The sequence below is a fragment of the Aotus nancymaae genome, unplaced genomic scaffold, assembly GCF_030222135.1.
Source record: "Aotus nancymaae isolate 86718 unplaced genomic scaffold, 86718_ANA_hifiasm-v0.15.2.pri h1tg000053l, whole genome shotgun sequence".
Lineage (NCBI taxonomy): Eukaryota > Metazoa > Chordata > Mammalia > Primates > Aotidae > Aotus > Aotus nancymaae.
The window spans coordinates 12816551-12844321 of record NW_026988467.1 but is presented as its reverse complement, the minus strand read 5'-3'; the positions used below and the strand labels follow the sequence as shown (position 1 = coordinate 12844321).

Genomic DNA, 27771 nt, shown 5'->3' with positions numbered 1-27771 from the left:
GCTGCTGGCCATGAACGACGAGGACCGGCTGCTTCTGCGGCGGCACCGGCGGCTGCTGGTGGAGGAGCTGCAGGTGGACCAGCTCTGGGACGCCCTGCTGAGCCGCGAGCTGTTCAAGCCCCACATGATCGAGGACATCCAGGTGCGCCCCCGCCCCGCTGTTCCCGCGCTGCACGGCCCGGTCCCCACGCCCCTCGAAGAGCCATTGTGTGGGAGCCCAGCTTTCCCTGTGGGTGGGTTCGAGCCCCCCAGCGGAGCCAAAGAATCCCAAACACCTCTTTCTTAGTCGGGTGTTGGCTAAAGCGATTCCACGCCATACTCAGAGTATACTGTTAGTGCTCGTGCGTCTTGTGTAAAGGAAAAATGTGAGACACATTTTGAAAACTGAGTAAGAAGCAGTTCTTGAATTGGAGAACATCAAACTGAAAGAGGTTTAGTGTTGCAGTGGCAAAGCGTCAGAGGCAAGTATTTATTGGGAAAACGTGGAAGCAAAATAGAGGAATTATTTGATTGGTTTGCAGTTACAAAATTGCCTTTTTTTTTTTGAGACGGAGTTTCACTCTTGTTACCCAGGCTGGAGTGCAGTGGCGCGATCTCGGCTCACCGCAACCTCCACCTCCTGGGTTCAAGCAGTTCTCCTGCCTCAGCCTCCCGAGTAGCTGGGACTACAGGAGCGCGCCACCATGCCCAGCCAATTTTTGTATTTTTAGTAGAGACAGGGTTTCACCATGTTGACCAGGATGGTCTCGATCTCTTGACCTCGTGATCCACCCGCCTCGGCCTCTCAAAGTGCTGGGATTATAGGCGTGAGCCACTGGGCCCGGCCAAAATTGCCTTTTTTTTTTTTTTTTTTTAAAAAAAAGATCTATTAGTTAACTGATTATGCTTGCTTATGATTCGCTGGAGTTAAGTTTTATTTCTCTCTAACATAAGCATTTATCAGATATGACCCAGGTTAAATTTTGCTTTTCTTTGCAGTTTAAATAAGATTTAGGTCACTTAGGATGCTTGATTTACCAATCTGCTCAGGAATTCTTCAGGGTTAGTCTCCATTTTAATTTACTTTTTAACACTTGCGAGGGAGGAGGTGTGTGCGTTTTTGCTTTTCTAGTGTAGAGGTTTCCGCCACCCACTTTGGCATCAGACTGCCTGGCAGTGTGTTCTTGGGCCAGTCACTTACTCTCTTTGAGCCACAATTTCCTGGGCTGTGAAATGGGGATACAATAATACTGTAATGAGGACTAAATGAGATAATGGCTGTGAAACAGTGTAGAGCCAGGCACAGATCCTCAGGCTGTGTGCACTGCCCTCTTAGGCCAGCCCCTTCTGTGTTCAGTTTATGTTTTGTTTAGAGGTTTTGGAAATGAGGGGACCTGATGCAGGCAATGGGGAATAATAAAGTCAAACATTTGAGGTTTTCTTTAAAAGCACTTTCCCATCTTTGTCTCATGTGACCCTCATCACAGGCCTGTGAGGACGCAGGAGATATTTCCTACCATGAGGTGCAGTGAGTGTGAGTAGTTGGCTGGATATCCCCGGCCAGTGCTCTGGCCCCAGTGAAAGAGTCTTTCAATAATTGAGTATCATATGAGTAATTATTCATTAATAATAAAAGAAGTCTTGTGACTTCTGTGTGACCCCTACTGGGGAACAGAAGTGGTTTGAGGCCACAGTCATTGCCTTCAGGGATGTTCCCAGGGATCACAAGCTCAAATGCCCATGGAGGCTTGATGGATGGGCATCATAGTGGATAGCCTTTGCACTGCCCTCCGTCTCCAGCTGAGTATGGCCATATCAGCAAATGGCCCAGGATTGCCAGATCTTTCGCTTCTTTGGAGGCAGGGTTTCACTTTTGCCTAGCCTGGAGTACAGTGGTGAGATCATGGCTCACTGCCACCTTGACCTCCTGGGCTTAAGTGGTCTTCCTGCCTCAGCCTTTAGAGTAGCTGGGACTTTAGGCACATGCCACCATGCCTGGATAATTTAAATTAAATTTTTTTTTTTGTACAGATGGGAGTCTTACTGTGTCGCCCAGATGGGCCTCAAACTCTTGGCCTCAAGCGATTCTTCTGCCTCAGTGTTGGGATTACAGGCATGAGCCACTGCACCCAGCCCAGCTTTCACATTTTAAGAAAGAAGCTGGAAATCTTGATTCCTCTGTCAAATTCCCTGGCTTAAAATGTTAGCAACAAATTCAGAAATTTTTTAAGAACTTTGTGGGAACCACGGGTTGCCATTTTGCCACCCTGGTATGGCTGAAAAACCCACAGGTTTTGGAGCCAGTTGGATCTGGACTCTCATCCTGGCTTTGTTACATATTGGCAAGTTGTAAAAAGCCACAATCAATGAACCAAACAAACAGAAAAACCCTTTCTGTGACTCAATTTCCCTGAAATTTTTTACCCTAAAATGTTGGGAAATTGTAATTTAACTCTGTAAGGTTATTGAGGGAGAGAACGGTGAAACAATGCGTTTAACACAGTGTTGACCTCCTGGAGTGCTCAGCAAATGTGGAGAGAAATCCAACCACCACCATCTGTTTGCACATAGTCAACTGTTCTGCTAGTGAGACTCACCTACAGGTCTGTGCTGTTCACAACAGTAGCCGTTAGTCACATGTGGTTAATTGAAGGTAAATTTGAAGTAATTAAATAAAGTTAAAAATTCAGTTCCTCAGTTGTACTACCCAAGGGCTCAATGGTCACGTGATATACGGTTACCATATGGGACAGTGCCCACTAAGAACATTTCCATCATCACAGAAAGTTCTCATGGACGGTGCTGCTGTAGGGTATTTGAAGACATGGTGCCATCTTATCTCCGTGGATCCTAGACCAGTGCTAGGTCTCTGAGGACAGGTGGCAGATAAACAGAATCTTCCATCTGTCTTAGTCACTGACCCCACCATCCTGACGCCTGTCAACATTTTTTTTTTTTTTTTTTTTTGAGACAGGGTCTTGCTCTGTCACCCAGGCTGAAGTGCAGTGGTGTTATCACAGCTCATTGCAGCCTTGACCTCCTGGGCTTGAGCCATCCTCCCGCCTCAGCCTCCTGAGTAGCTGGGACCACAGGCGTGTGACACCATACCTGGCTATTATTTTTGTTTTTTGTAGACACAGGGTCCCGCTGCATTGCCTAGGCTGGTCTCGAACTCCTGGGCTCAAATGATCCTCCTACTGCAGCCTCCCAAAGTGTTGGAGTTGTAAGCATGAGCCACTGTGCCTGGCCTGTCAACCTTGACCCTTGCTCTGCCTTCATAGTCCCCTAGTCAGTGCCCACGTCCTGTGGCCCCTCCCTCTTTGTGTCTTTGCTTTGTCCTTTCACTTCTCTCTATTCCAGCTGCACTGTCTTTGCTGCCTCCTGATCTGGCTGTGGCTCACTCTTTTCCATTTTTCACCCTGACCTCAGGAAGATTTTTTGAAAAGGTATATCTGTTTCTGTCACTCCATTCTTAAAACTCTTTCATGGCTGGGCGTGGTAGCTCACACCTGTAATCCCAGCATTTTGAGAGGCCGAGGTTGGCAAATCACTTGAGGTCAGGATTTTGAGACCAGCCTGGCCAACATAGTGAAACCCCATCTCTATCAAAAAATACAAAAATTAGCTGGGAATGGTGATGCATGCCTGTGGTCCCAGCTACTGGGGAGGCTGATGTGGGAGAATCACTTGTACCTGAAAGGTGGAGGTTGCAGTGAGCTGAGATGGTGCCACTGCATTCCAGCCTGGGTGACAGATCAAAACCCTTTCTCAAAAAAAAAAAGACGGGGCGTGGTGGCTCACGCTTGTAATCCCAGCACTTTGGGAGGCTGAGGCGGGTGGATCACGAGGTCAAGAGATCGAGACTATCCTGGTCAACATGGTGAAACCCCGTCTCTACTAAAAATACAAAAAATTAGCTGGGCATAGTGGCGCGTGCCTGTAATCCCAGCTACTCCGGAGGCTGAGGCAGGAGAATTGCCTAAACCCAGGAGGTGGAGGTTGCGGTGAGCCGAGATTGCACCATTGCACTCCAGCCTGGGTAACAAGAGCGAAATTCCATCTTAAAAAAAAAAAAAAAAAAAAAGATGGCTGGGCACGGTGGCTCATGCCTGTTATCCCAGCACTTTGGGAGGCCAAGGCGGATGGATCACTTGACGTCAGGAGTTCGAGACCAACCTAGGCTACATGGTGAAACCCTGTCTCTACTAAAAATATTTTAAAAATTAGCCAGGCATGGTGGTGCATGCCTGTAATAACAACTACTTGGGAGGCTGAGGCAGGAGAACCGCTTGAACCTGGGAGGTGGAGATTGCAGTCAGCCAAGATTGTGCCACTACACTCCAGCCTGGGTGATACAGTGAGACTCTGTCTCAAAAAAACCAAACCAAAACAAAACCAAAAAGCCAACAAAAAAACTCTTTGGTGGCACCTGACAGGTCTCAGGATGAATTTCTTGGCCTGGCCACACAAAGGCCTTGTCCCTTGCCACTGTCTACCTCCCCCATCATAAGACTCTGAATTCACTATTCACTTCCTGATGTTCCTGTACCCCCCAGCCCCAGGTGCCTTCCCTCTGGGCACTTGTCTCTTGCTGTGTCATTGCTGATTTGTCTGATTGCATTCCCCATTAGAAATTTGCTCCTTAAGGACTGAGACAGTCCATGGCAGCATTGGCAGCACTTTGCATAGTGCTGGGTATATTTTGCCCTGCAAAATGATAAATAGGTCAGCAAAGGTTGGTAAGTGGCACACACTCAGCGTACCTGCAGGCTCCATTTCTGCCCACGTGCCTGATTGTTTAGACGTACAGTAGCTGGAAAATGGGATGACAAGGTAAGAGCCATATAAAAGTACATGGGTAATTAGTATCCTGCCTTTCTTTCCAAACAGCGGGCAGGCTGTGGATCTCGGCGGGATCAGGCCAGGCAGCTGATCACAGATCTAGAGTCTCGAGGGAGTCAAGCCCTTCCTTTGTTCATCTCCTGCTTAGAGGAGACAGGCCAGTACATGTTGGCTTCGATCCTGCAAACTAATAGGCAAACAAAAAAGTCCTTCATTCCCAAACCAAAGGATCCCAAACCAGGGGACACTGGTTCTGGAGGATGCGGTGATTGTGGTAAGTATCGAGAGTGATTGATGGGTGGGCATGACAAGTAGTCGTTGGGGACTGACTCTGAGTACAGCTGGGTGGGCTGAGATTCAGAATTTAATTTCAGTATTGTCTTTCTGAATGCTCATAGGGATGGTGGGATTCTGGGAGGGTCTTCAGGAGGATGAATCTTGGCAGCCCCTCCTTTGAAAAGCATGTGTTGAAGTCTGTTTTGGATGTCCCGGGTTTTTTTGTTTTTGTTTTTTTCCCTGCCTTTGAGATAGTAGGTCCCAGGTTTTGATCAGTGTTTCCAGGTCCATCTGTTGTTTCGGATTTGCCTTTGGGTCTGGGTAGCTTGGACTACCCCAAGTCTGGGGGCAGGAGAAAGGCCTTGGTTGTGTCTGCCCCATGCAAACAGACATCTGCAAAGCATTTACCCTTGCCTGCTTCCCTTAGAGCAACCCTGAAAGGCAGGTATCATTAGACCCATCCTTGTTGATGGAGAAACTGACTGAAGCTCAAGGAAATTAATACTTTGCCAAAGGTCACATGGCTACGTCCAATAAAATGCATAAATCCCAAGAATACAGCTGGGTGATTTTTACCTATGTGTACCCACAGGTAACTAACATCCAGATCATCAAGCTGAAAACATTCCGGGGTCCTGTAAGACTCTCTTCTCTCTTTCCATCTATTCCCACTTCCCCTTTCCCAAGGTAATCACCGTTCTGATCTCTATTGCCAGAGATCCCTTTTGCTTGTCCTTGAACTTCAATATAAATCTTTTTTTTTTTTTTTGAGATGGAGTCTTGCTCAGCTACCCAGGCTGTAGTGTAATGGCACATTCTCGGCTCACAGCAACCTCTGCCTCTCAGGTTCAGGAGATTCTCCAGCCTCAGCCTACCAAGTTCCTGGGATTACAGGCGCGTGCCACCATATCCGGCTAATTTTTTTGTATTTTTAGTAGAGATGGGGTTTCACCATGTTGGCCAGGCTGGTCTCAAACTCCTGACCTCAGGTGATCCGCCCGCCTTGGCCTCCCAAAGTGCTGGGATTACAGGCGTGAGCCACTGCGCCCAGCCCAATATAAATCTTATCTAGTCTTATATACTCTTGAGCCTGGCTTCTTTCACTCATCATTATATTATCTGTGAAATTCATTCATATTGTTGTGCATATCAGTAGTTCATTCTTTTTAATTTCTAGATGGCAGCAGTTCCTATTCTGAATGATCCACAATTTATTTAACCATTTTCCTACTGATGGACACGTGGGTTGTTATCAGTTGGGGCTTTGTTCCCATGGCAGCGTTTGGAGCTCTAGCACTTGCTGTTTCATGGGTGCTTGGTGGACCATTGCGTGGTATCAAAGTTAATATTCATAATGGTAATGGTGAACATTATTGAGTACTTGCTGAATAACTGTGATTTGGGGACAATCCCCTAATGCAGAGAAACAGACAAACAAGATGAGGCTATGAAGCTGCATTGGCTTGAAGTGTAAGGAGGAAGACTGGTTCTGGAATTGGTCACATGCATTACTGTCCTGTAAAGGAGGCAGGCAGAATACAAAGTTCGTCTGTTGTTATTTGGTTCTGGGAAATGTCAGCGTGAGTCATTTAGGACCAACAGTCAGAACTGGAAACTTCCTGTTCTTTTGGAAGGTGTTTTATTTCCTGTTTGTTGTGAATATTCCTAGTAGGAGCTTAATTCTGAAGGGTAAATAATAATAATAATAGTAAGATCACTTTATTTTTTTTTTTACTTTATTATTTCTTTTTTGGGATAGGGTCTTGCTCTGTTACCCAGGCTGGAGTGCAGTGGTGTGATCTCGGCTCCCTGCAACCTCTGCCTCCCAGATTCAAGCAGTTCTCCCACCTCAGCCTCCTGAGAAGCTGGGACTACAGGCGCGTGCCCACCATGCCTGGCTAGCATTTGTATTTTTTTGGCATGTTCTCTCTTCTCTCTGCTTTTTTTTTTTTTTTGAGGTGGAGTCTCACTGTGTCGTACAGGCTGGAGTGTAGTGGTGCTATCTCAGCTCACTGCAACCTCCACCTCCTGGGTTCAAGCGATTCTCCTGCTTCAGCCTCCATAATAGCTAGGACTACAGGCACATGCTATCACACCTGGCTAATTTTTTGTATTTTTAGTAGAGATGGGGTTTCACTGTGTCAGCTAGGATGGTCTTGATCTCCTGACCTGGTGATCTGCCCACCTTGGCCTTCCAAAGTGCTGGGATTACAGGCATGAGCCACCGCCTGGCCTCTTGCCTACTTCTTTACTGTACTCATGGTGACAAAGAAAAGGGAAGATGGAGCCTCTTTGTTGAATATACCTGGCCCCTAGTAACCCTTTTCTGTTGGCACAGCTGCGGGCATTCACTCATGTGAGCTTGCAGCTTGCTTATCTATGTCTGTAGCTCCATTTTTCAGGCTGCTCTTTGTTAGCAAAGAAATTATTTGGGGGCTGCTTTTTGTTAAGAGGGAAATTCTGCTGAGGACTGTTTTACCCTCACTATTTGCCTAAGTATTCGATCTCCTGTATCATCAGTAGCTCGTTCCTTTTTAGGCTGTTTAAGTTCTCTCTTATGGCTGTATCACAATTTGTGTATCTATCAAGTTGTTGTTGGGTTGGTTGTTTCCAGGTTGGGGCTTTATGAATAAGGTCTCAGGGAACATTTTGGCCAAGTCTTGTGTGCCCATGTGCCCTTGTGGCTCTTGGATATATACTTGAGGGTGGACTTGCTGGTCAGAGGGTAGGTGTGGTTTAACTTGGTTAGAAACCTTTAAATAGGGCCAGGCGTGGTGGCTCATTCCTGTAATCCCAGCACTTTGGGAGGCCGAGGTGGGTGGATCATGAGGTCAGGAGTTCAAGACCAGCCTGACCAATATGGTGAAACCCCATCTCTACTAAAAATACAAAAATTAGCCAGGTGTGGTGGTGCGTGCCTTTAGTTCCAGCTACTCAGGAGGCTGAGGCAGGAGAATTGCTTGAACCCAGGAGGCTTATGTTGCAGTGAGCTGAGATTGCGCCACTGCATTCCAGCTTGGGCGACAGAGTAAGACTCTGTCTCAAAAAAAAAAAGGAAAAAACCTCTAAACAGATCTCCAAGGCAGCTCTGCCATTTGGCTCTTCCCCAAGCAGAGCCTGAGGGTCCAAGTTCCTGCTGCTTTGTTCTTGGGAGGCTGTCCTCATATAGAGCTCCATGCCCCTCCTCTGCTGCACCCCAGCATTCATGTTTCCCTCTTTCTCTGTCTCTCCAGGTGCTCCTGAGATTTTGAGGCGAAATGCAGATTTGGTGAGTCTCCATGAGATTTGGGGCCAGGAGCTTGGGCTCTGGGCCGTTCCCTCGCCACACCTCAAGTCCTTCCCTGTAGCTGTGTCAGGAGCTCAGGGAACCCAGTCCTAGGCCAGCCTCCCTGAATCTGGCTCAGCACCTGCTGGGGCAGATTGTTCAACCCTGCTCTTCCTCATCTGCAAAGCTTGGGGCAGAAGTGGTGCAGACCTGATGAGGGGCAAGCAACGGGATCCGTACCAAGTCACCACTCTCTCATTCACAAGTATTTATTGTGTGGCTCCTGTGCTCTGTGGCAGGGCCATCTGGGAAGGAGCCATCAGTCTGTTAGAGGAGAGAGAAGTTAGGCAAATGAGGATATAAATAGAAATAGTGATTAGGTACCATCAACAAAAGAACAGGCTGCCTTGAGAGAGAATTACAAGGGGACCAAGCCTGGGGAGGGAGCAGCCTTGGGTGCCCCCTGGTGGCCTGGGCACAGTTCTGCTGACAGAGTTCTCAAGTATGCCCCCGGCCTGGGTGACTGTGAAGGTCCTTTGGGATGAATGCTTGTGGGCTGTTGGATTTCCAGGTTAGCAGCTCCCTTCCCTGAATACTGAGATGGGGACTCACCTTCTAGTGCCTGCCCGTCTGTCCTGCAGTTGGTTCTCTTCTGCCTGGAATGCCAGGTGAAGACCCTGCTACTCCTTGTGCGGGAGGGCAGACCCCGTTTTCTTCCCGCCTCTCCAGACTGTCCCCTAGGGAGTGCGGGGAGAGCCTGGGTTTATGTGAGTCCCTGTGCTGGCAGGCTTATGTCATGAGCACGGAGCCCTGTGGCCACTGCCTCATTATCAACAATGTGAACTTCAGCCTCGAGTCCAGGCTCAGAACCCGCACCGGCTCCGACATCGACTGTGGGAAGTTGCAGCTCCGCTTCTCCTCACTGCATTTCATGGTGGAGGTGAAGCGTGACCTGACGGCCAAGGTACACTCACTATCTGCAGAGGGAGACGGGGTGGGGGGGCCATGGGTGGGGAAGTGTCTTTCGAGGAACCCCAAAAGCCAGCTGACTCCCCAGGTGAGCCCTTACATCTGGAGGACTGTGGGAGGCAGGATGGCCCAGTGGCTACAGGTTCAACTTCAGACACAGAAGTCCGAGTTTGAGGATTGGCTGTCTCGGCCACCTGCTGTGTGACCTTCTGTGCCTCAGTTTCCTTGTTTGGAAAGCAAGAATAGTACCCACCTCCTCGGGTTGTTTTAGGGGTTAAATGAACAGTGCCCAAGCACAGCACCATCTCCCCGAGAACAGTGGCTATTACGACTGCTGGGACTGTCAGCACTTTAGCACCAGCCCTGGGAAGCCGAGAAAGGGCACTGCTCAGGGCTTTAGGCTGGGCCCTTTGTTTTTTGTTTGTTTGTTTTTGAGACAGAGTCCTACTCTGTCGCCCAGGCTGCAGTGCAGTGCCGAGATCTTGGCTCACTGCAACCTCCACCTCCCAGGCTCAGCGATTCTCCTGCTTCAGCCTCCTGAGTAGCTAGGATTACAGGTATGTGCCACCACACCCAGCTATTTTTTTTTTTTTTTTTTTTTGTATTTTTAGAAGAGATGGGGTTTCACCATGTTGGCTAGGTTGGTCTTGAACTCCTGACCTCAAATGATCTCCCTACCTTGGCCTCCCAAAGTGCTGGGATTACAGCCGTGAGCCACCGTGCCTGGCCGGGCTGGACCCTTTTATTGTCAGGAAGGGCCCAGGCTGCAGCCAGACCTGTCGGTGCTTCTGGCTCACCTGCAGCCCTCTCTTGTAGGAAATGGGGCTGGCTTTGCTGGAGCTGGCGCGGCGGGACCACGGTGCTCTGGACTGCTGTGTGGTGGTCATCCTCTCTCACGGCTGTCAGGTAGGAAGCCTCCCTCTGCTCCTTGGGCAGGCATTGGGTAAAAGCTGTGCCAAGAGGCTGTGCAGGGGCCCTCTCCCTTCCTGTATCCAAAACACCCTTGGCTTTGTGGAAAAGGGCCCTGGGGCCCTGCCAATCTCCTGCTGTTTTCTTGGGAGCCATGTGGTCCTCTGAAGAGTTGGCTGCACCTTCCTGGGCGGGGCCTTGTTCCTGGGAGAAGCCCTCTGGGAGAGGGAGGGCAGAGACCAGGTTTGCTCACAAAGGTCCTGTCCCTGGAGCTTGTTCAGAGGAGGGCACAGCACACATGACGTCTCAGCTCCTGTCCCTGTCCTGCAAGGCGTTGCTCCAGGCCCCTTGCTGCTGGTGGGACTCAGGACACCAGGCCCACTGGGGGCTTGGTCACTCACTCATGTGTTTGTCATGTGGCTAAGCCCTTACGCCTTCCTAGGCCTCGATTTCCTCATCTTTTTTTTTTTTTTTCCAGGCTGTTTTTGTGGGATGCAAACGCACCCCCTACTCCTCCCTCTGTCTCTGCCTTTATTTTATTTTATTTTTTAAGACGGGGTTTCACCATGTTGGTCAGGCTGGTCTTGAACTCCCAACCTCAGGTGATCCCCCCGCCTTGGCCTCCAAAGTGCTTGGATTACAGGCGTGAGCCACCATGCCTGGTGATTTCCTCATCTTTTAAGTTGAGGAGTTGGACAGATCACAGTTACAAGCTGGGGCCTGGAGTCCCCTGTGGTCTGCACAGTGTTTCGAAAACTGGCAAATTTCACATCAAAATCAGGATTCCTAGTTTCTCTTGACAAACCACAAAGGTCTGGCTTGACCAGGCTGGCATCCTCAGCCAGTGAAACTCCAGCCTATGGCTGGGCAGGGCTTTCCCTTTGGTCCTTTCTCTCCTACTGTGGTCCCTAGAGCTCGTGAGGAATGTGGACTCCCAGGCCCTACCCTGGACCTCTTCATTCCCAGTCTGCCCGGTAACAGAGTTCCCAGGTGATTTCCATGCACTTGAGGTTTGAGCTGAATTGATTTAAAGCAGCCCTTGTCAGCATTCAGCTGCCTCTGTCAGAGGGGTCTCGATGACCAGACTGCTGATTAGGAGGTCCAGGTGGGGCCGGGGAATCGTATTTCTTACAAGTTCCTAAATGATACTGATGCCGCTGCTCCAGGGGCCAAACTTTGAGAGCCAGTGGTCTAGAGGCCGTAGGCAGCACTCTCCAGGCATACCATCTGGCCCCTAGAGGCATATGAGTTTGAGATGAGACCCCTGGAATAGATGCTGACCAGTCTTTCCAGAACCAACCTTCTCTGTCTCAATTAGCTTCGTGCCCCTGGCTTTGACCTTCCGAATGCTTGGCCCCCACAAAACCTCTGAACAGGCTGTGGGATTCCTACTCCAGCTTCTTGGTGGTGTAACCAAGGCTCTTTGTCTTCTAGGCCAGCCACCTGCAGTTTCCAGGGGCTGTCTATGGCACAGATGGATACCCTGTGTCACTTGAGAAGATTGTGAACATCTTCAGTGGGACCAGCTGCCCCAGCCTGGGAGGGAAGCCCAAGCTCTTTTTCATCCAGGCCTGTGGTGGGGGTAAGCAGCTCCTCGGCCTCCCTGTGGGTGGGTCTGGTGGAGAGGGGACCGCCACCTGCTTCTTTCTCCAGCCTGCCCCTCACAGAGCCCACGAGGTCTCTCCAGGCAGTCAGAGGGTACCACACATGGTCTGTTTCTGGCAACACCTCTGCCTGGCTGGAGCGGGCCTCCACTCTGTCTGCTCTGTAGAGGTTAGAGTCTTCTCTTTCATGGCACAGTAGCGTCATGGGCTCCTGTAACTTCAGCAGCTTCAATTCCAGAGACTTGGCAAAAGAAACAAAGCCCAAATGACAGGAAAGACTTCTTTTTATTTTTCTTGTCACCATTGCCCTGACCTCCATCAACTAGACCCCGTTTCCACTATCCCAGAGAAAGGGTGGCCACAGCAGAACTGCAAGGAGAAACCAAAGAATTTAATTATTGGAATTCCCAAAAGCGTAGTTGTGGGGTTTTGAGGAATGTTTAAGGATTACTTGGGCTGCGTGCAGTGTCTCATGCCTGTGATCCCAATGCTTTGGGAGGCTGAGGCAGGAGGATTGCTTGAGCCAGGAGTTTGAGAGCAGCCTAGGCAACACAGTGAGACCCTGTCTCTACTTTTTGTTTGTTTGTTTTTTAAAGGATTACTTGGATTATTTGTAGTTTTGCCATATGCTCTGATTTTAAACTCAACTCCTACTACAATGTTATCTGATTTTCTTTTTCTTTTTCTTTTTTGAGACAGAGTCTCGCTCTGTTGTCCAGGCTGGAGTGCAGTGGTGCGATCTTGGCTTATCGCAACCTCTGCCTCCCGGGTTCAGGCGCTTCTCCTGCCTTAGCCTCTCGAGTAGCTGGGACTACAGGCATGTGCTACCATGCCCAGCTAACTTTGTATTTTTAGTAGAGATGGGATTTCACCATATTAGCCTGGCTGGTCTCCATCTCTTGACCTTGTGATTCTCCCGCCTCGGCGTCCCAAAGTGCTGGGATTACAGGTGTGAGCCACCGAGCTCGGCCCCTGATTTTCTTATAAAAGAGGGAAGAGAGAGAAATACAGGGTTCCTGGTTTGTGGGTCATGACAGGAATATCAGGGAGCACTAGAAATTCTGTCCCAGGGAATCCCCTCTGCCCTAGGCTCTCCATGGACTGGGACATTGAAAAGGTACATCAGTTCCTTGCCTGTAGCCTGATCTGCCAGATAAGTGGGCACTGTTACCCATAGTGCTGTCCAGCTTGCCCAGCTGTGATGTGCGCACCTGTGGTATGTTTCTCCTATGCACATCCAACTGCCCCATACCTATTCCATGTTGGCAGAGTTGGGTGGAGGCTGCCTAGAAGGACAGCCTCTGGCCACATCATTCATCCGGTAAGTGTTTATTGAGCACCAGCTGTATACACCAGGCCATGTGTTAGGTGCTGGGGATAGGGGAAAAACAGAGTTTCAGTTTCCTGGAATTTGTAATTTGACATGAACTGTATTAAGTCACTGTCATGACCCATGCCCATGACCTGACCACACATGATTGAGAACACTTGATTAAACCCTGGATCGGCTACTAACCTATATCTGTCACACAACTCTGGATCAGTTAATCTCAACTCTGGATCAGTTAATCTCTAGACATCTCAGCAAATGGGGATGATAACAACCCACTCCCAAGCTCAGGTGATTGTCCTACCTCAGCCTCCTGAGTATTTGGGGCTACAGGTGCACACCACCATGCCCGGCTAATTTTTCTATTTTTTTGTAGAGACAGGGTTTTGCCATATTGCCCAGGCTGGTCTTGAACTCTGAGCTCAAGTGATTTGCCCACCTTGGCCTCCCAAAGTGCTGGGATTACAGGCATGAGCCATTGTGCTTGGCTGACTTTGATGCTATTTAATGCACTAATTGGTGTGTGTACAGTGACTGGTTCATTTTAATGACTGAAAACCCAGACTGCCCCCTACTCCCATTCCGGAGGACCCAGTGTCACATAAGAAGCCCCCACCCTGCTGTTGCCAACACAGTTCCCTCAGAATAGCAGTAACAGGAAGCAGGAAAGGCTGCTACTCTCGGGGTTATAGAATCCTTCTCTGCCTCACCTCCTGTCTTATCTACAGTGTGTGGTCCAGCAATGCTCTTCCTCTGGAGCCTGCAGTCCCTCTTTCTCCTATGAATCAAATGAAAGACAAAAAGTGCAAGGGCATTAGGAATGCAGGCTGAGCGGGCATACCTGCTTTCTGGACAGTTAGCCAGTCTTGTGCTCCTCCCGTACCTCATCCAGTCTCAGCAGCAGGGAGGGCCTTTGTCACGTGCATATCTGCGGTATCACTCTTAGGACTCGTAGCAGGGCTTCCAAGGCCTTTGGTGACCTGGCCTCTGCCACTTCACCTTCCCAGCATGGCATGCTCTGAGTCCCTAGCATGGCTCAGCCTTCGCAGGATGTCCAGGCTCTTGCTTGCTCTTCTGCCTGCTTCCCTGGCTAACTATTTTTTAAAAATTCATTTTACTTATTTTATTTTAGAGATGGGGGTCTCACTATATTGCCCAGGCTAGTCTTGAACTGTTGGGCTCAAGTGATACTCCCACCTCTGCCTCCCAAAATTCTGGGATTACAGGCATGGGCCACTGTGCCTGGCCCCGACTGACTCTTAATCAGCCATCCTTCTGGTTATAATTTATTGTCACTGCCTCCAGAAGGTCTTCCCTAAATACCCCCTTTCTTGGCCAAAGTCAGAGTTAGCTGGCCTTTGTGCTCCTGCAGCCCCTGTCCCTCCCCTGCCATAGCACTGTCCCATTGTATTGAGACGGGCTTATTTCCTGGTCAGCTCCGAGGGCAGGGCCTGGCCTGCTGCTCCACAGCCAGGCCTCCAGCCTGGTACAGAGCTCACAGTCCGGTTGCATCTCATGTGGATTCTAATTGTTTGAATTTAAAGCAGAACCATATAAAAGCATCTATGGTGGTTCATGCCTGTAATCCCAACAGTTTGGGAGGCCGATGTGGGAGGATCTCTTGAGACCAGGATCTCTTGAGACCAGTCTTTGTAAAAAATTTTGAAACATTCACCAGGCATGCTGGTGTGTGCCTGTGGTCCCAGCTACTTGGGAGGTTTAGGCAGGAAGATCACTTGAGCTCTGGAGGTTGAGGCCATCCAGCATGGATGACAGAGTGAGACCCTGTCTCTCAAAGAAATAGTTAAAAAACAAACAAAAACAGCTGGGCATGGTGGCTCACGCCTGTAATCCCAGCACTTTGAGAGGCCGAGGCAGGCAGATCCCGAGGTCAGGAGTTCAAAACCAGCCTGACCAACATGGTGAAACCCTGTCTCTACTAAAAATAAAAATAAGAAAATTAGCCGGGTGTGGTGGTGCATGCCTGTAATCCCAGCCACTCAGGAGGCTGAGGCAGGAGAATCGCTTGAACCTGGAAGGTGGAGGTTGCAGTGAGCTGAGATCACACCACTGCATTCCAGCCTGGGTGACAGAGTGAGACTCCGTCTCAAAAAAAAACAAAACAAAAACCATTACATTTGTGAAATAAAGTGACCATGATTAATATTTAAAAAGAAACCAACATAAAAAAAATTCTATGAGCCAAATTTGGCATAATGTAGATTTCCACCATTAAAATAAAACTCACAGAAAACAGCAAGATTTCAAAACCGACATGTAGCGATTAAGATGCCCCTTGGGAGTCGGGTCCCTGTCTTGCCTCCGCAGGCTGCGTGACCTGATGCTTAATGCTGTTACCACATGGTGGCACCACGTCAGCTGAGAGCAGAAATAGAAATGTCCCCAGTCTCTGCCAGTGCCTGGCGGGGTGTCTGTTTACATGCGTCAGAACACCTGCCCTGGGTTTTGAGGACCCTTGCGTTATTTTGTAACTCACTGTTATAATAATTTTAAAATAATTTTTAAATATTAATTTAAAAACCCTCCAACATGTCATCCACCCCTTCATTAAGAGGTGACAGCACCAGGGCTGAAAAATGTGCCTAAAGTCGTTAACTTTGGTGTGCAGTGTCAGTGTGATAGACAGCCAAGTGGCCGCCTCTCTGAGGCTGAGCTGTCAATTTTGGGATTTGTGAGATCGGGCTGAGAAGGCGAAAACAATGACCATATGTTGTAGTGGTTGTGGATTATCTGTGCGGAGGGAACATCTCGTCTTCCTACTGTATATTTATTCTTATGGGGAATGAGTCCCACCTTCTGCGGAGTTTTGCATTAATGAGGCTCTCTAAGAACCCCCTAGGCAAGGCCTTCACATCAGATTTGTGGAACTGGATGACTTGGGAATGGAGCTGCAGTAGTGCCCCCACCTGACCCACTCTTTCCCTTTCCCCCACACCTCCTGCTCTGATCCTGTTGCCTCTTCTCAGCCTCTCTGCTTACCCCGTCTCCTCTCACCATTCTTACGGCATACCCCGCTTAGGCGTCCCCTCTGCCCCTGCAGGCTGCCAGGCAGACCCAGCACAGTCACACTCGGGGCTCAGGCCTCCTGCCTGTGTGGCTTCACGTCATTCCCAGACACCTGGGGCAGATTCCAAATCTCTACCAAGAAAACAACGAGAAGCGATTAACCGAGAAATCTAGAGAAAAGCATGGCTGTCACAGATCAAAGGGGCCCCCCTTTGCAGGCTGGGGGCCTCCATGAGAAGCAGGGTAGTTGAGAGGCACAAAAATACGGGGCAGAATTCTGCACCCCTGCACATTAGCTGGGAAAATGCCAATTACCAATCATTTCTAAGCGTTAGCTGTGTGGGGTAAAAGGTCAGTAGATTTTGGTGTTATTATTATGGGGTTGCCAGAACCACCTCTGTCCCTGCCGGATGGGCCCCCAGCTCCTCTGGGTGAACCCTGACTTCCCTCAGTCACGATCCAGCCATGCAAACATGCCTGCGGTGCAGCCAGCACGTGCTGTCTCTCTCACCAGGACCGTTCTCCCTGATGGCATCAGGGCCTGGGTCACAGTCACATTCTCCAGGAATGTTTTCCTAGGGGACCCTCTGGACCACTCCTACTCCAACTTTGGCCAATTTTTTAAAAAAATTCTTTTAGGCCAGGTATGGTGGCTCATGCCTGTAATCCCAGCACTTTGGGAGGCTGAGGCGGGCTGATCGCCTGTGCTGAGTTTGCCACCAGCCTGGGCAACATGGTGAAACTGTGTCTCTACTAAAAAAATACAAAAAATAAGCCAGACGTGGCAGGGTGCACTGTAGTCCCAGCTCCTCAGGAGGCTGAGGCAAAAGAACTGCTTGATCCCGGGAGGTGGAGGTTGCAGTGAGCTGAGATCATGCCACTGCACTCCAGCCTGGGTGACAGAGTGAGACTCCATCTCCAAAAAAAAAAGAAATTCTTTCTGGTTAAATATATATATATATATATATATATATATATATATATATATATATGGTTAAATATATATATGGAGATACATGTATTTTTTTTTTTTTTCGAGACGGAGTTTCGCTCGTTACCCAGGCTGGAGTGCAATGGCGCGATCTCGGCTCACCGCAACCTCCGCCTCCTGGGTTCAGGCAATTCTCCTGCCTCAGCCTCCTGAGTAGCTGGGATTACAGGCACGTGCCACCGTGCCCAGCTAATTTTTTGTATTTTTAGTAGAGACGGGGTTTCACCGTGTTGACCAGGATGGTCTCGATCTCTTGACCTCGTGATCTGCCTGCCTCGGCCTCCCAAAGTGCTGGGATTACAGGCGTGAGCCACCGCGCCCGGCCCAATATATGTATATATTTTAATCAAAGCTCTTGTTAGCTGCCTTCCCTCCTGAGTAGCCCTCTGTGCTCCCTCTTACCCCACCCACCATGAGCCCTACTGCAGAAGGCCTCATCCCGGGAGGCCTGCCTCAGCGTCACCTCTTCAGTGGCTCTGTAGCTGAGCCATGTGGGGCACAAGTCCTGCCATGACCTCTCTGTTTTCCAAGCTTGGCACTGCTTTTGGGGAGTCTAGATTTTAAAACTGAAAAGACAAAAAATATGGCAACCTAAAAAAAAATTCCTTCAGAATGTTATAAGCTAATATAGCCGTCTCAGTTTTCTGTCTTCCTTTTGGATTCCAGCCCACGAGCACAGTCTGCTTTGCTCATCTATTGTGATCCCCCAAGCAGTTCCTCGTATCTCCAAGGCCTTCATCATCACTAGCTCAGATGGCTTTATAATGGGCCATTTTCATGATACGCACTAATTTATTAAACCATTTTCCTAATGTTGGCCATTTAGGTGATACCTAATTTTTGGCTCACACAACCACAGATGTCTTTATACAGAAAGCTTTTGGCTGCATTTGAATTGTTTTCTTAGGAAATTACTGGACTAGAAGGTGTAAACATCTCTATGGATTTTATTACCCACCACTTGGTGTCTATTTGGTATTTTTCTGATGCCGCCTTTGATTCTAGAAAAGGATTTGCCGTGGCTCAAGAAGTACAGATGATAACACTAGAACAAAATAGAGAGGAAACACAAGGAGAGAAGAAAAGAAGAGTAAGTTTAGATTCCAAAAATACATCCTATGATGTGCTGCAGTTTCCCGCAGTTTCCTGCAGTTTTCTAATGTACAAGTGAATTAAAAATTCAAGGTATATAACGACTGATTGTAGAGATAAAATAACTTTGCAGATATAAAGAAATATGGAAAAATCCCAGCCATTGGTAATGGTAGACTCGAAAATGAGGCAGGTCAAAGTCCCCGTTAGCCTCTGTCTGGGGGGAAACCCTTAACTTGTCTGCATCTCAGTTACCTAATTACATGTGATCGGATAGTGACATCTACTTGCTAGAGGTGACCTGTGCATTTTTTACACTTTCCAGCCGCCATTGGAAATAAGATCATTTACAAGATCTGTGGAATCTGGTGTTCTATATCTGGTATTTGTAAGATAGAAGTTAGGAATAGGGACCCCAGACACATTTCTTCCCTTGGTTGTCTTAAAGGGGACACTGATATAGTGGACAGTTTCCTCAACTATATTTCTAAAAAAAGACAAGTTTTATATGGCTTTTAAAAAATTGTGGCAAAACACACATAACATACAATTTACTACCTTAACCATTTTTTTTTTCAAGATGGAGTCTTGCTCTTGTCGCCCAGGCTGGGTACAGTGGCACGATCTCGGTTCACTGCAACCTCCACCTCCTGGGTTCAGGCAGTTCTCATCAGCCTCCCAAGTAGCTGGGATTATAGGCACATGCCACTATACTCAGCTGCTTTTGCATTTATAGTAGAGATGGGGTTTTACCATGTTGGCTAGGCTGGTAAGTTCAGTGGTATTAAGCTTATTCATACTGTTGTGCTGCCATCACCACCATCCATTTCCATGCCTCTTTTCATCTTGCAAAACTGAAACTCTGTTTCCATTAAACAGTGATTCCTCATTCTCTTCTCCCTGCAGCCTCTGGCAACCACTGTTCTGCTTTCTGCTTTCATGATTTTGGCTACACTTAGTACCTCATATATGTGGAATCACACTGCATTTGTGCTTTTGTGACTAGTGTATTTCACCTCATAATTTCCTCAAGGTTTATCTGTATCATAGCATATGTCAGAATTTCCTTCCTTTTTAAGGCTGCATAATATTCCATTGTAATGAATATAATACCACATTTTGCTTATCCATTCACCCACTGATGGACACTTGGGTTGCTTCCATGTTCTGCCTATTGTGAATAGTACTGCTACGAACATGGGTGTAGAAATGCCTTTTTGAGGACCTAATTTCAATTCTTTGGGGTATATACACAGAAGTGGAATTGTGAATTGGATGGTAATTGATTCTATCTTTAATTTTATTTATTTATTTATTTATTTTTGAGATAGAGTCTTGCTCTATCACCCAGGCTGGAGTGCAATGGTGTGATCTCAGCTCACTGCAACCTCTGCCTCCTGCGTTCAAGCGATTCTCCTGCCTCAGCCACCTGAGTAGCTGGGATTACAGGCATGTGCCATTATGCCTCACTACTTTTTTTGTATTTTTAGTAGATAAGGGGTTTCGCCATGTTAGTCAGGCTGGTCTTGAACTCCTGACCTCGTGATCCACCTGCCTTGGCCTCCCAAGTGTTGGGATTACAGGCGTGAGCCTCTGCATCCGGCCTCGATTCTATAATTTTTTTGAGGAGCCACCATACTGTTTTCCACAGTGGCTGTACCATTTTGCTTTCCCACTAATAGTGCACAAGGATGCTAATTTCTCTACAGCTTCACCAACACTTGCTATTTTCTGTATTTTCTCTTTTTTTATATTTCAAACTGAGGTCTGAGGATATATATATTTTTGATAGTAGCCATTGTAATGGGTGGGAGGTGGTATCTCATTGTGGTTTTGATTTACATTTCCCTGATGATTAGTGATGTTGAGCATTCTTTCATGTGCCTATTGGCCATTTGTGTATCTTCCTTGGAGAAATGTCTATTCAAGTCCTTTGCCCATTTTTTTTTTTTGAAAGAGTCACCCAGGCTGACAGAGTCTCCCTGGAGTACAGTGGCGCAATCTCAGCTCATTGCAACTTCTGCCTCCCAGGTTCAAGCAATTCTCTTGCCTCAGCCTCCTGAGTAGTTGGGATTACAGGTGCACACCACCACGCCTGGCTAATTTTTTTGTATTTTTGGTAGAGACGTGGTTTTGGTTTAGCCATGTTGGCCAGGCTGGTCTTGAACTCCTGACCTCAGGCGATCTGCCCACCTCAGCCTCCCAAAATGCTGGGATTACAGGGGTGAGCCACTGTGCCTGGCCCTTCCTTTGCCCATTTTTGAATCAGAATTTTTTTTTGTTGTTGAGTTTTAGGAATCCTCTAATCTCAGTATTAATCCTTTATCAGATACATGATTTGCAAATTTTTCTCTCATTCTGCAGATCACCTTTCTACTTTGTTGATACCATCTTTTTTTATTTTTTAAACTTCTGAAAACAGAAGATACTGTTTTTGTTTTTTTTTAAAGACAGAGGCTCACTCTGGCACCCAGGCTGAAGTGCAGTAGTGTGATCTTGGCTCATTGTAACCTCCACCTCCCAGGTTCAGGCGATATTCTCTGCCTTCCAGTTCAAGCGATTCCCCTGTCTCAGCCTCCCAAGTAGCTGGGATTATAGGCATGCACCACCACACCCGGCTAATTTTGTATTTTTAGTAGAGATCAGATTTTACCATGTTGGCCAGGCTGGTCTCAAACTCCTGACCTCAGGTGATCTGCCCACCTTGGCCTCCCAAAGTGCTGGGATTACAGACGTGAGCCACTGTGCCTGGCTCTTTTTCTTTTTTGAGACGGTCTGTTTTGCTCTGTCGCCCAGGCTGAAGTGCAGTGGTGCAGTCATGGCTCACTGCAGCCTCAATTGCTTGGACTCAAGTGGTTCTCCCACCTCAGCCTCACCAGTTGCTGGGACTACAAGCACATGCCACCACACCTGCGTAATTTTTTAAATTATGTTTATAGATGAGGTTTTGCTGGAACTCCTGGGCTTAAGGGATCCTCCTGCCTCAGCCTCCTAAAGTGTTGGGATTACAGGCGTGAGCCATGGCGTCCAGCCTTCTTTAATTTCTATCAGCAATGTTTTATAGTTTTCATTGTACAAGTCTTTCATCTTGCTTAAGTTAATTTCTAACTATTTTATTATTTTTGATGCTATTGTCAAAGGAATCATTTTTGTAATTTTTTTCTGATTGTTCATTGTTAGTGTACAGAAATTAAGTTTTTTGGTGGATGGCTTTGTACCCTGCTATTTTGCTAATTTTATTTGTTCTAATAGTGTTTGTATAATCTTTAGGGTTTTCTACATATAAAATCATACCATCTGTGAGTAGAGATAATTTTACTTCTTTTTTCCAATTTGAATGTCTTTTATTTCTTTTTTTGCCTCCTTGCTCTATTTGAATAAAAATGGCAAGATCAGGAATTCTTGCCTTCTTCCTGATGTTATAGGAAAAGGTTTCATTCTTTCACCATTGAGTATAGTGTTTGCTGCAGGTTTTTCACACCTGGCTTTTATTATGTTGAAGTAGTTTCCTTCTATTCCAAGTTTGTTGACTGTTTTTATCATGAAAGGTTGTTGAGCGGTTCTAGGTGTCACGGCTGCCCCAAGAGTCAAGAGTTTGCTTCCGTGGGGCGGAGGGTCCAAGGCCCACACCTGGACACCTAGCGAGGTAAAGTTGCCCCTTGGTTGTGGATACAACAGCTTCTCTGCTTCCTCGGCGATGGTGGCGTCCAGGAGCGGTATGGCCCAGAAAACCTGGGAATTGGCCAACAACATGCAGGAAGCTCAGAGTATCGATGAAATCTACAAATACGATAAGAAACAGCAGCAAGAAATCCTGGTGGTGAAGCCCTGGACTAAGGATTGCCATTACTTTAAGTACTGCAAAATCTCAGCATTGGCTCTACTGAAGATGGTGATGCACGCCAGATCAGGAGGCAACTTAGAAGTGATGGGTCTGATGCTAGGAAAGGTGGATGGTGAAACCATGATCATTATGGACAGTTTTGCTTTGCCTGTGGAGGGCACTGAAACCCGAGTAAATGCACAGGCTGCTGCATATGAGTACATGGCCGCATACATAGAAAATGCTAAACAGGTTGGTCGCCTTGAAAATGCAATTGGGTGGTATCATAGCCACCCTGGCTATGGCTGCTGGCTTTCTGGGATTGATGTTAGTACTCAGATGCTCAATCAGCAGTTCCAGGAACCATTTGTAGCAGTGGTGATTGATCCAACAAGAACAATATCTGCAGGGAAAGTGAATCTTGGCATCTTTAGGACATACCCAAAGGGCTACAAACCACCTGATGAAGGACCTTCTGAGTACCAGACTATCCCACTTAATAAAATAGAAGACTTTGGTATACACTGCAAACAATATTATGCCTTAGAGGTCTCATATTTCAAATCCTCTTTGGATCGCAAATTGCTCAAGCTGTTGTGAATAAATACTGGGTGAATACATTGAGTTCCTCTAGCTTGCTTACTAACGCAGACTATACCACTGGTCACGTCTTTGATTTGTCTGAAAAGTTAGAGCAGTCAGAAGCCCAGCTGGGATAAGGGAGTTTCATGTTGGGTTTAGAAACTCATGACCAAAAATCAGAAGACAAACTTGCCAAAGCTACGAGAGACAGCTGTAAAACTACCATAGAAGCTATCCATGGATTGATGTCTCAGGTTATTAAGGATAAACTGTTTAATCAAATTAACATCTCTTAAATGGTCTCCGAGAAGTACTTTTGCCTGAAAGACAGTATGAGAAAATCATTCAAGTAACACTTTAAAAGCAGTACCCAAAATCTGATTAGAAGTATAAGGTGCTCTGAAGTGTCCTAAACATTAACATCCTGTAATAAAACTCTTTAAAATGAAAAAAAAAAAAGAAAGAAAGATTGTTGAATCTTGTCTCATGCATTTTCTGCATCAATTAAGATGATGTAAAGGTTTTTTTCATTCTCTTACAAACCCCAAAAATCTGAGACAGGTCTCAGTCATTTTAGGAAGTTTATTTTGCCGAAGTTAAGGACACATGCCTGGGAGACAGGTCTATGATGCCTTTCTCTGAACCTGATTTTTAGGGTTCCAAATTTAAAGGGGAAAGAGTGGGATATTGAGAAGTACACAGTTTTCATGTAAGAGCAGGGTAGGAGGAAAATAGTCATTCATGCCTTTTTCTGGCTCAGTGAATTTGCATTTTTACATGAGGTAATGTAGGGCAAGGGAGGATAAGATAACAAAGACAAATGGGGCAGGGAACAATCGGATATGCATTTGTGCCAGCTGGGCAGAGGGGTTGTGCCTCTGTAAAGATAAGCTATCAATTTACATTGCCGTGGTGAATTTTATCAGACATGCTTTAGGGTAAATATCTTCGAGCTCACCAGGAATTTTCTTGTGGGCAACATATGAGGGAGGTGTGTAGCTGTTCATCTCGTAGCCATCTCATTTAGGAACCAAAACGGGGAGGCAGGTTTGCGCGACCCAGTTCCCAGCTTGACTTTTCCGTTTGGCTTAATGAGTTTGGGGTCCCAAGATTTCTTTTCCTCTCACACTGTGGTTAATGTAGTATATAACACTGACTTTCATATGTTGAACCATCCATGTCTGTGTATTTCAATGACAAGGGGTGTTTGTTTCTGCTTCCTGCAGAGCAGAAAGACCATGGGTTTGAGGTGGCCTCCACTTCCCCTGACGAGGAGTCCCCTGGCAGTAACCCCGAGTCAGATGCCACCCCATTCCAGGAAGATGCGTGGACCTTTGACCAGGTGGATGCCGTATCTAGTTTGCCCACACCCAGTGACATCTTTGTGTCCTACTCTACTTTCCCAGGTGAGCATATCAGAAGGGCTCGTCCCCGCAGCCAGTGGTTCTTCCCATCTGCCCTAGAGGCAACTGTGTGGTGAAAGAAAAGACCTGCATATGAGTTCTGGTTCTGTCTCTTGCCCCTCTGTGACCTTGAGCAAGTTACTTCTCTGTGAGCCTTAGCTCAGGCTGGGCGGGCGAGGGTGCGCACTGCAAGGAGGCCGGCACCCTTGGATTCCTGTGCCCACTTGCCTCTCCTCTGCCTGCCCCTGCCTCAGCCTTTGTATCTTTAGCATGAGAATAGGAATTGTGTCTCAGGAGTTGCCATGGGGATTAAACAAGGTGGCTGGCACGTCACTGAGCACAGTGCCTGGCATGTATGGGTGCAGCAAGTGGTAGTTTCCTTCCTTCCTTCCTTTTTTTTTTTTTGAGATAGAGTATTGCTCTGTCACCCAGACTGGAGTGCAGTGGCATGATCTCAGCTCACTGCAGCTTCCACCTCCTGGGTTCAAGTGATTCTCCTGCCTCAGACTCCTGTATAGCTGGGATTACAGGTGTGCACCACCACGCCTGGCTAATTTTTGTATTTTTAGTAGAGACGGGGTTTCACCATATTGGCCAGGCTGGTCTTGAACTCTCCTGACCTCAAGTGATCTGCCCACCTAGGCCTCCCAAAGTGCTGGGATTACAGGTGTGAGCCACTGTGCCTGGCAGTTTCCTTCCTTTCTTATCCCTTGGATGAGTCACTTGTCTTTTCTAAGCCTTGGTTTCCTTGCTGGGAAAACGGGAATCATAGCCAGAGTCAGGAGATGGTCACCAGGGTGAAATAAGATCATGATTAGGGCAGCGCCTCAGGGACCAGGCTGCTCCTGCTGGATATGTGTATGAGTCAAGGTCTGGAGGGCGCCCGAGCCGCGTGCCTGGCCGGTGGTGGCTCTCCAGCAGTGTTCAGCTCTCCTCCCTCCAAAGGTTTTGTCTCCTGGAGGGATCCCAAGAGCGGTTCCTGGTATGTTGAGACCCTGGATGACGTCTTTGAGCAGTGGGCTCACTCTGAAGACCTGCAGTCCCTGCTGCTCAGGGTGAGTGCTGCCTTCCTCTGCAAAGGAGAGGGGAGGCTGCTGAGGGGCAGCGTGTCCTCCTGGGACTGGGAATTGGGGGGTGAGCAGGGCAGGCCCAAACCAAGGGTAAAAGGTAGTAGACTCCTGCCTCTCAGCCTTGGCTTGCCACGAGAGTCGGCGCTTTTATGTCTCTTTATGAGAGGCATTCCTGCCTATGGTGACATTTGCCCTTCATTCAAAGAGCTGCCTTCCCTGTCTCCTTCAAAGTCCCCAGGTTGACACCTCCTGCTCCTCCACTGATGGAGCTGGTCCTCGGTGCCAGCGCGGGATGGCTCTGTCCGGACCCTGAAGGCGGGTCATGGGCCCCTCCCCACACCCTGTGGCCATCGCACAGTCTTCTACTCTTGACCCTCAAGAATTGTGAACTCCTCCTTGTACATCCCCTTCTCAGGAGGCCCCAGTGAGGAAACAGACAGGGAAGGGTGGCCTGAGGGTGGAAGTACTCCGTGGAAACCCCACTCAGAGCAGTTGCTTTTTCCGGGTTGCATAGCCTGTGGCTGCTTTGGGGAAGCAGCGTGTGTGGGCCCCTCCTGCTCTGCTCAGGTATTCCTGCCATGGGGAGGCGCTGCGGGGCTGGGGCCACGCCTTGCTCCTACGGGAGGATCTGGCCCTGTGCCTTGCTGAGCAGTAGGAGGAGAAGACAAGTAGGTGCTGGGTGGCCCCTGGCACAGCTCCCAGCCACTGGGTGCCACGGCCTTGGGCAAGGGAGTCTCAGAGGCAGCCTGGGGCCCTGCAGCGTGAGGTGGGGACAATCAGTGCTAATAAGCAGTGCTTTCAGCTCTTGGTTCCGATCCCTTCATTTTTTTTCTTGCAGATAATTTCAGTCTGACTTGAACTTTATGAATTTGGAAATTTTGAATTTTGAGTTTTTTAAAGTTGTAGTTGAGGTGCTTGTTCTTTAAGTCCCCCTGCTCAAAGAGGCTGCAGTTTGAGCTGTTTTTTTTTTTTTGAGATGATCTTGCTGTGTCACCCAGGCTGGAGTGCAGTGGCATGATCTCAGCTCACTGCAATCTCCACCTCCCAGGTTCAAGCGATTCTCCTGCCTCGGCCTCCTGCGTACTTGGGCCTACAGGTACGCGCCACCTTGCCCAGCTAATTTTTGTATTTTTAGTAGAGACAGGGTTCGCGATATTGGTCAGGCTGGTCTTGAATTCCTGACCTCATGATCTACCTGCCTTGGCCTCCCAAAGTGCTGGGATTACAGGATTGAGCCCCTGTGCCCAGCCCTTTTGTTTTGTTTTGAGGTGGAGTCTCACTCTTTCACCAGAGCTGGAGCAGTGGCATGATCTCAGCTTACTGCAACCTCCACCTCCTGGGTTCAAGCGATTGTGGCTCAACCTCCTGAGTAGCTGGGATTACAGGCTCCCGCCACTATGCCCAGCTTATTTTTGGTATTTTCAGTACAGACGGGGTTTCATCCTGTTGGCCAGGCTGGTCTTGAACTCCTGACCTCATGATTTGCCCACCTTTGCCTCCCAAAGTGCTGGGATTGTGAGCCATTGTGCCCGGCCTGAGTTGTTTTTAAGGTGTGGATTGAATGGACATTCCCCCCCAGCCCCTCTTGAATTCTTCCTTCATCCCAGAGAACTGAACTCACAGACCTCTCCATGGTCATGTCTTACAGGTCGCTAATGCTGTTTCGGAGAAAGGGATTTATAAACAGATGCCTGGTTTCTTTAATTTTCTCCGGAAAAAACTTTTCTTTAAAACGTCATAAGGCCAGGGTCCTTCACCCTGCCTTATCTTGCACTCCAAAGCCTTCCCGCCCCAGGCCTGAAAGTGGCTGAGACCTGGACTTTCCTGCAACTCAAGGGCTTTGCAGCTGGCACAGAGTCTGCTCTTTCTCTGCCAGTGACAGACAGGCTCTTAGCAGCTTCCAGACTGGCGACAAGTGCTGAACAGTGGAGAGAGGAGGGACAGATGAATGCTGTGGATTGCACGTGGCCTCTTGAGCAGTGGCTGGTCTGGGGCTAGTGACTGTGTCCTGTGATCCCTGTGTTCTCTCTAGAGCAGGGATTAACCTCTGCGCTACTGACATGTGGGGCCAGGTCGTCCTTTGCTGTGAAGTTGTCCTGTGTGTTTTGGGATGTTCAGCACTGTCCCTCGCCTCAATGCCAGTAACAGTATCTCCCTGAGTGGTGCCAAACAAAAATGTCTTCAGGCGTTGCCAAATATGTCCTGGGCTATAAAACTTTCCTCCCCTGGCACCCAGCACCCACTGATCTGCAGGGATTTTTGGCTACACACAAACCAGTATTTCTCATAGATCAGTAAGCTGGGGCTTACTGGAGTCTGAACAGCTGTAATCTGTGAATTCTAAATGAAGTTTTAAAAATTGTTAATTTTACCTATATTGTATTAATCTTAAGAAATAAATCTTAGGCAAATATGGACTCTCTTTTGCCTATTTCTTCCCTCATTTTGCTCCAACTCTTTGTTCTTCCTTATACAAGAGACTTCTGCTTTTTAAAAAACATTTCCCCACGTTTTTGGGGAGTCTCGCTGTATTGCCCAGGCTGATCGCAAACTCCTGGGCTCAAGTGATCCTCCCAAGTAGCTCTAACTACGGGCACACATCATTGCAC

General features: G+C 47.9%; 1 protein-coding gene and 1 pseudogene across 1 annotated transcript; both read left to right on the top strand.

The window, feature by feature from the left end:
* CASP9 (caspase 9) lies at positions 1 to 27579 on the top strand. The gene is made up of 9 exons (XM_021668303.2): positions 1 to 142; positions 4870 to 5095; positions 8331 to 8365; positions 9150 to 9326; positions 10148 to 10237; positions 11675 to 11822; positions 23916 to 24095; positions 25038 to 25147; positions 26811 to 27579. Exons 1-9 carry the CDS (start codon positions 11 to 13, stop codon positions 26901 to 26903), a joined length of 1191 nt encoding a protein of 396 aa, XP_021523978.2. The 5' UTR covers positions 1 to 10; the 3' UTR covers positions 26904 to 27579.
* Positions 17441 to 23855, top strand: LOC135269431 (COP9 signalosome complex subunit 5-like; annotated as a pseudogene).
* Positions 27580 to 27771: the final 192 nt, after the last annotated feature.

Excerpts from the sequence above, each read along its gene's own strand:
- CASP9 (XM_021668303.2), top strand. The coding sequence starts at position 11 with ATGAACGACGAGGACCGGCTGCTTCTGCGGCGGCACCGGCGGCTGCTG. Across the intron at positions 143-4,869 it reads ACATGATCGAGGACATCCAG|CGGGCAGGCTGTGGATCTCG; the intron begins GTGCGCCCCCGC and ends CTTTCCAAACAG. Across the intron at positions 25,148-26,810 it reads TGCAGTCCCTGCTGCTCAGG|GTCGCTAATGCTGTTTCGGA; the intron begins GTGAGTGCTGCC and ends CATGTCTTACAG.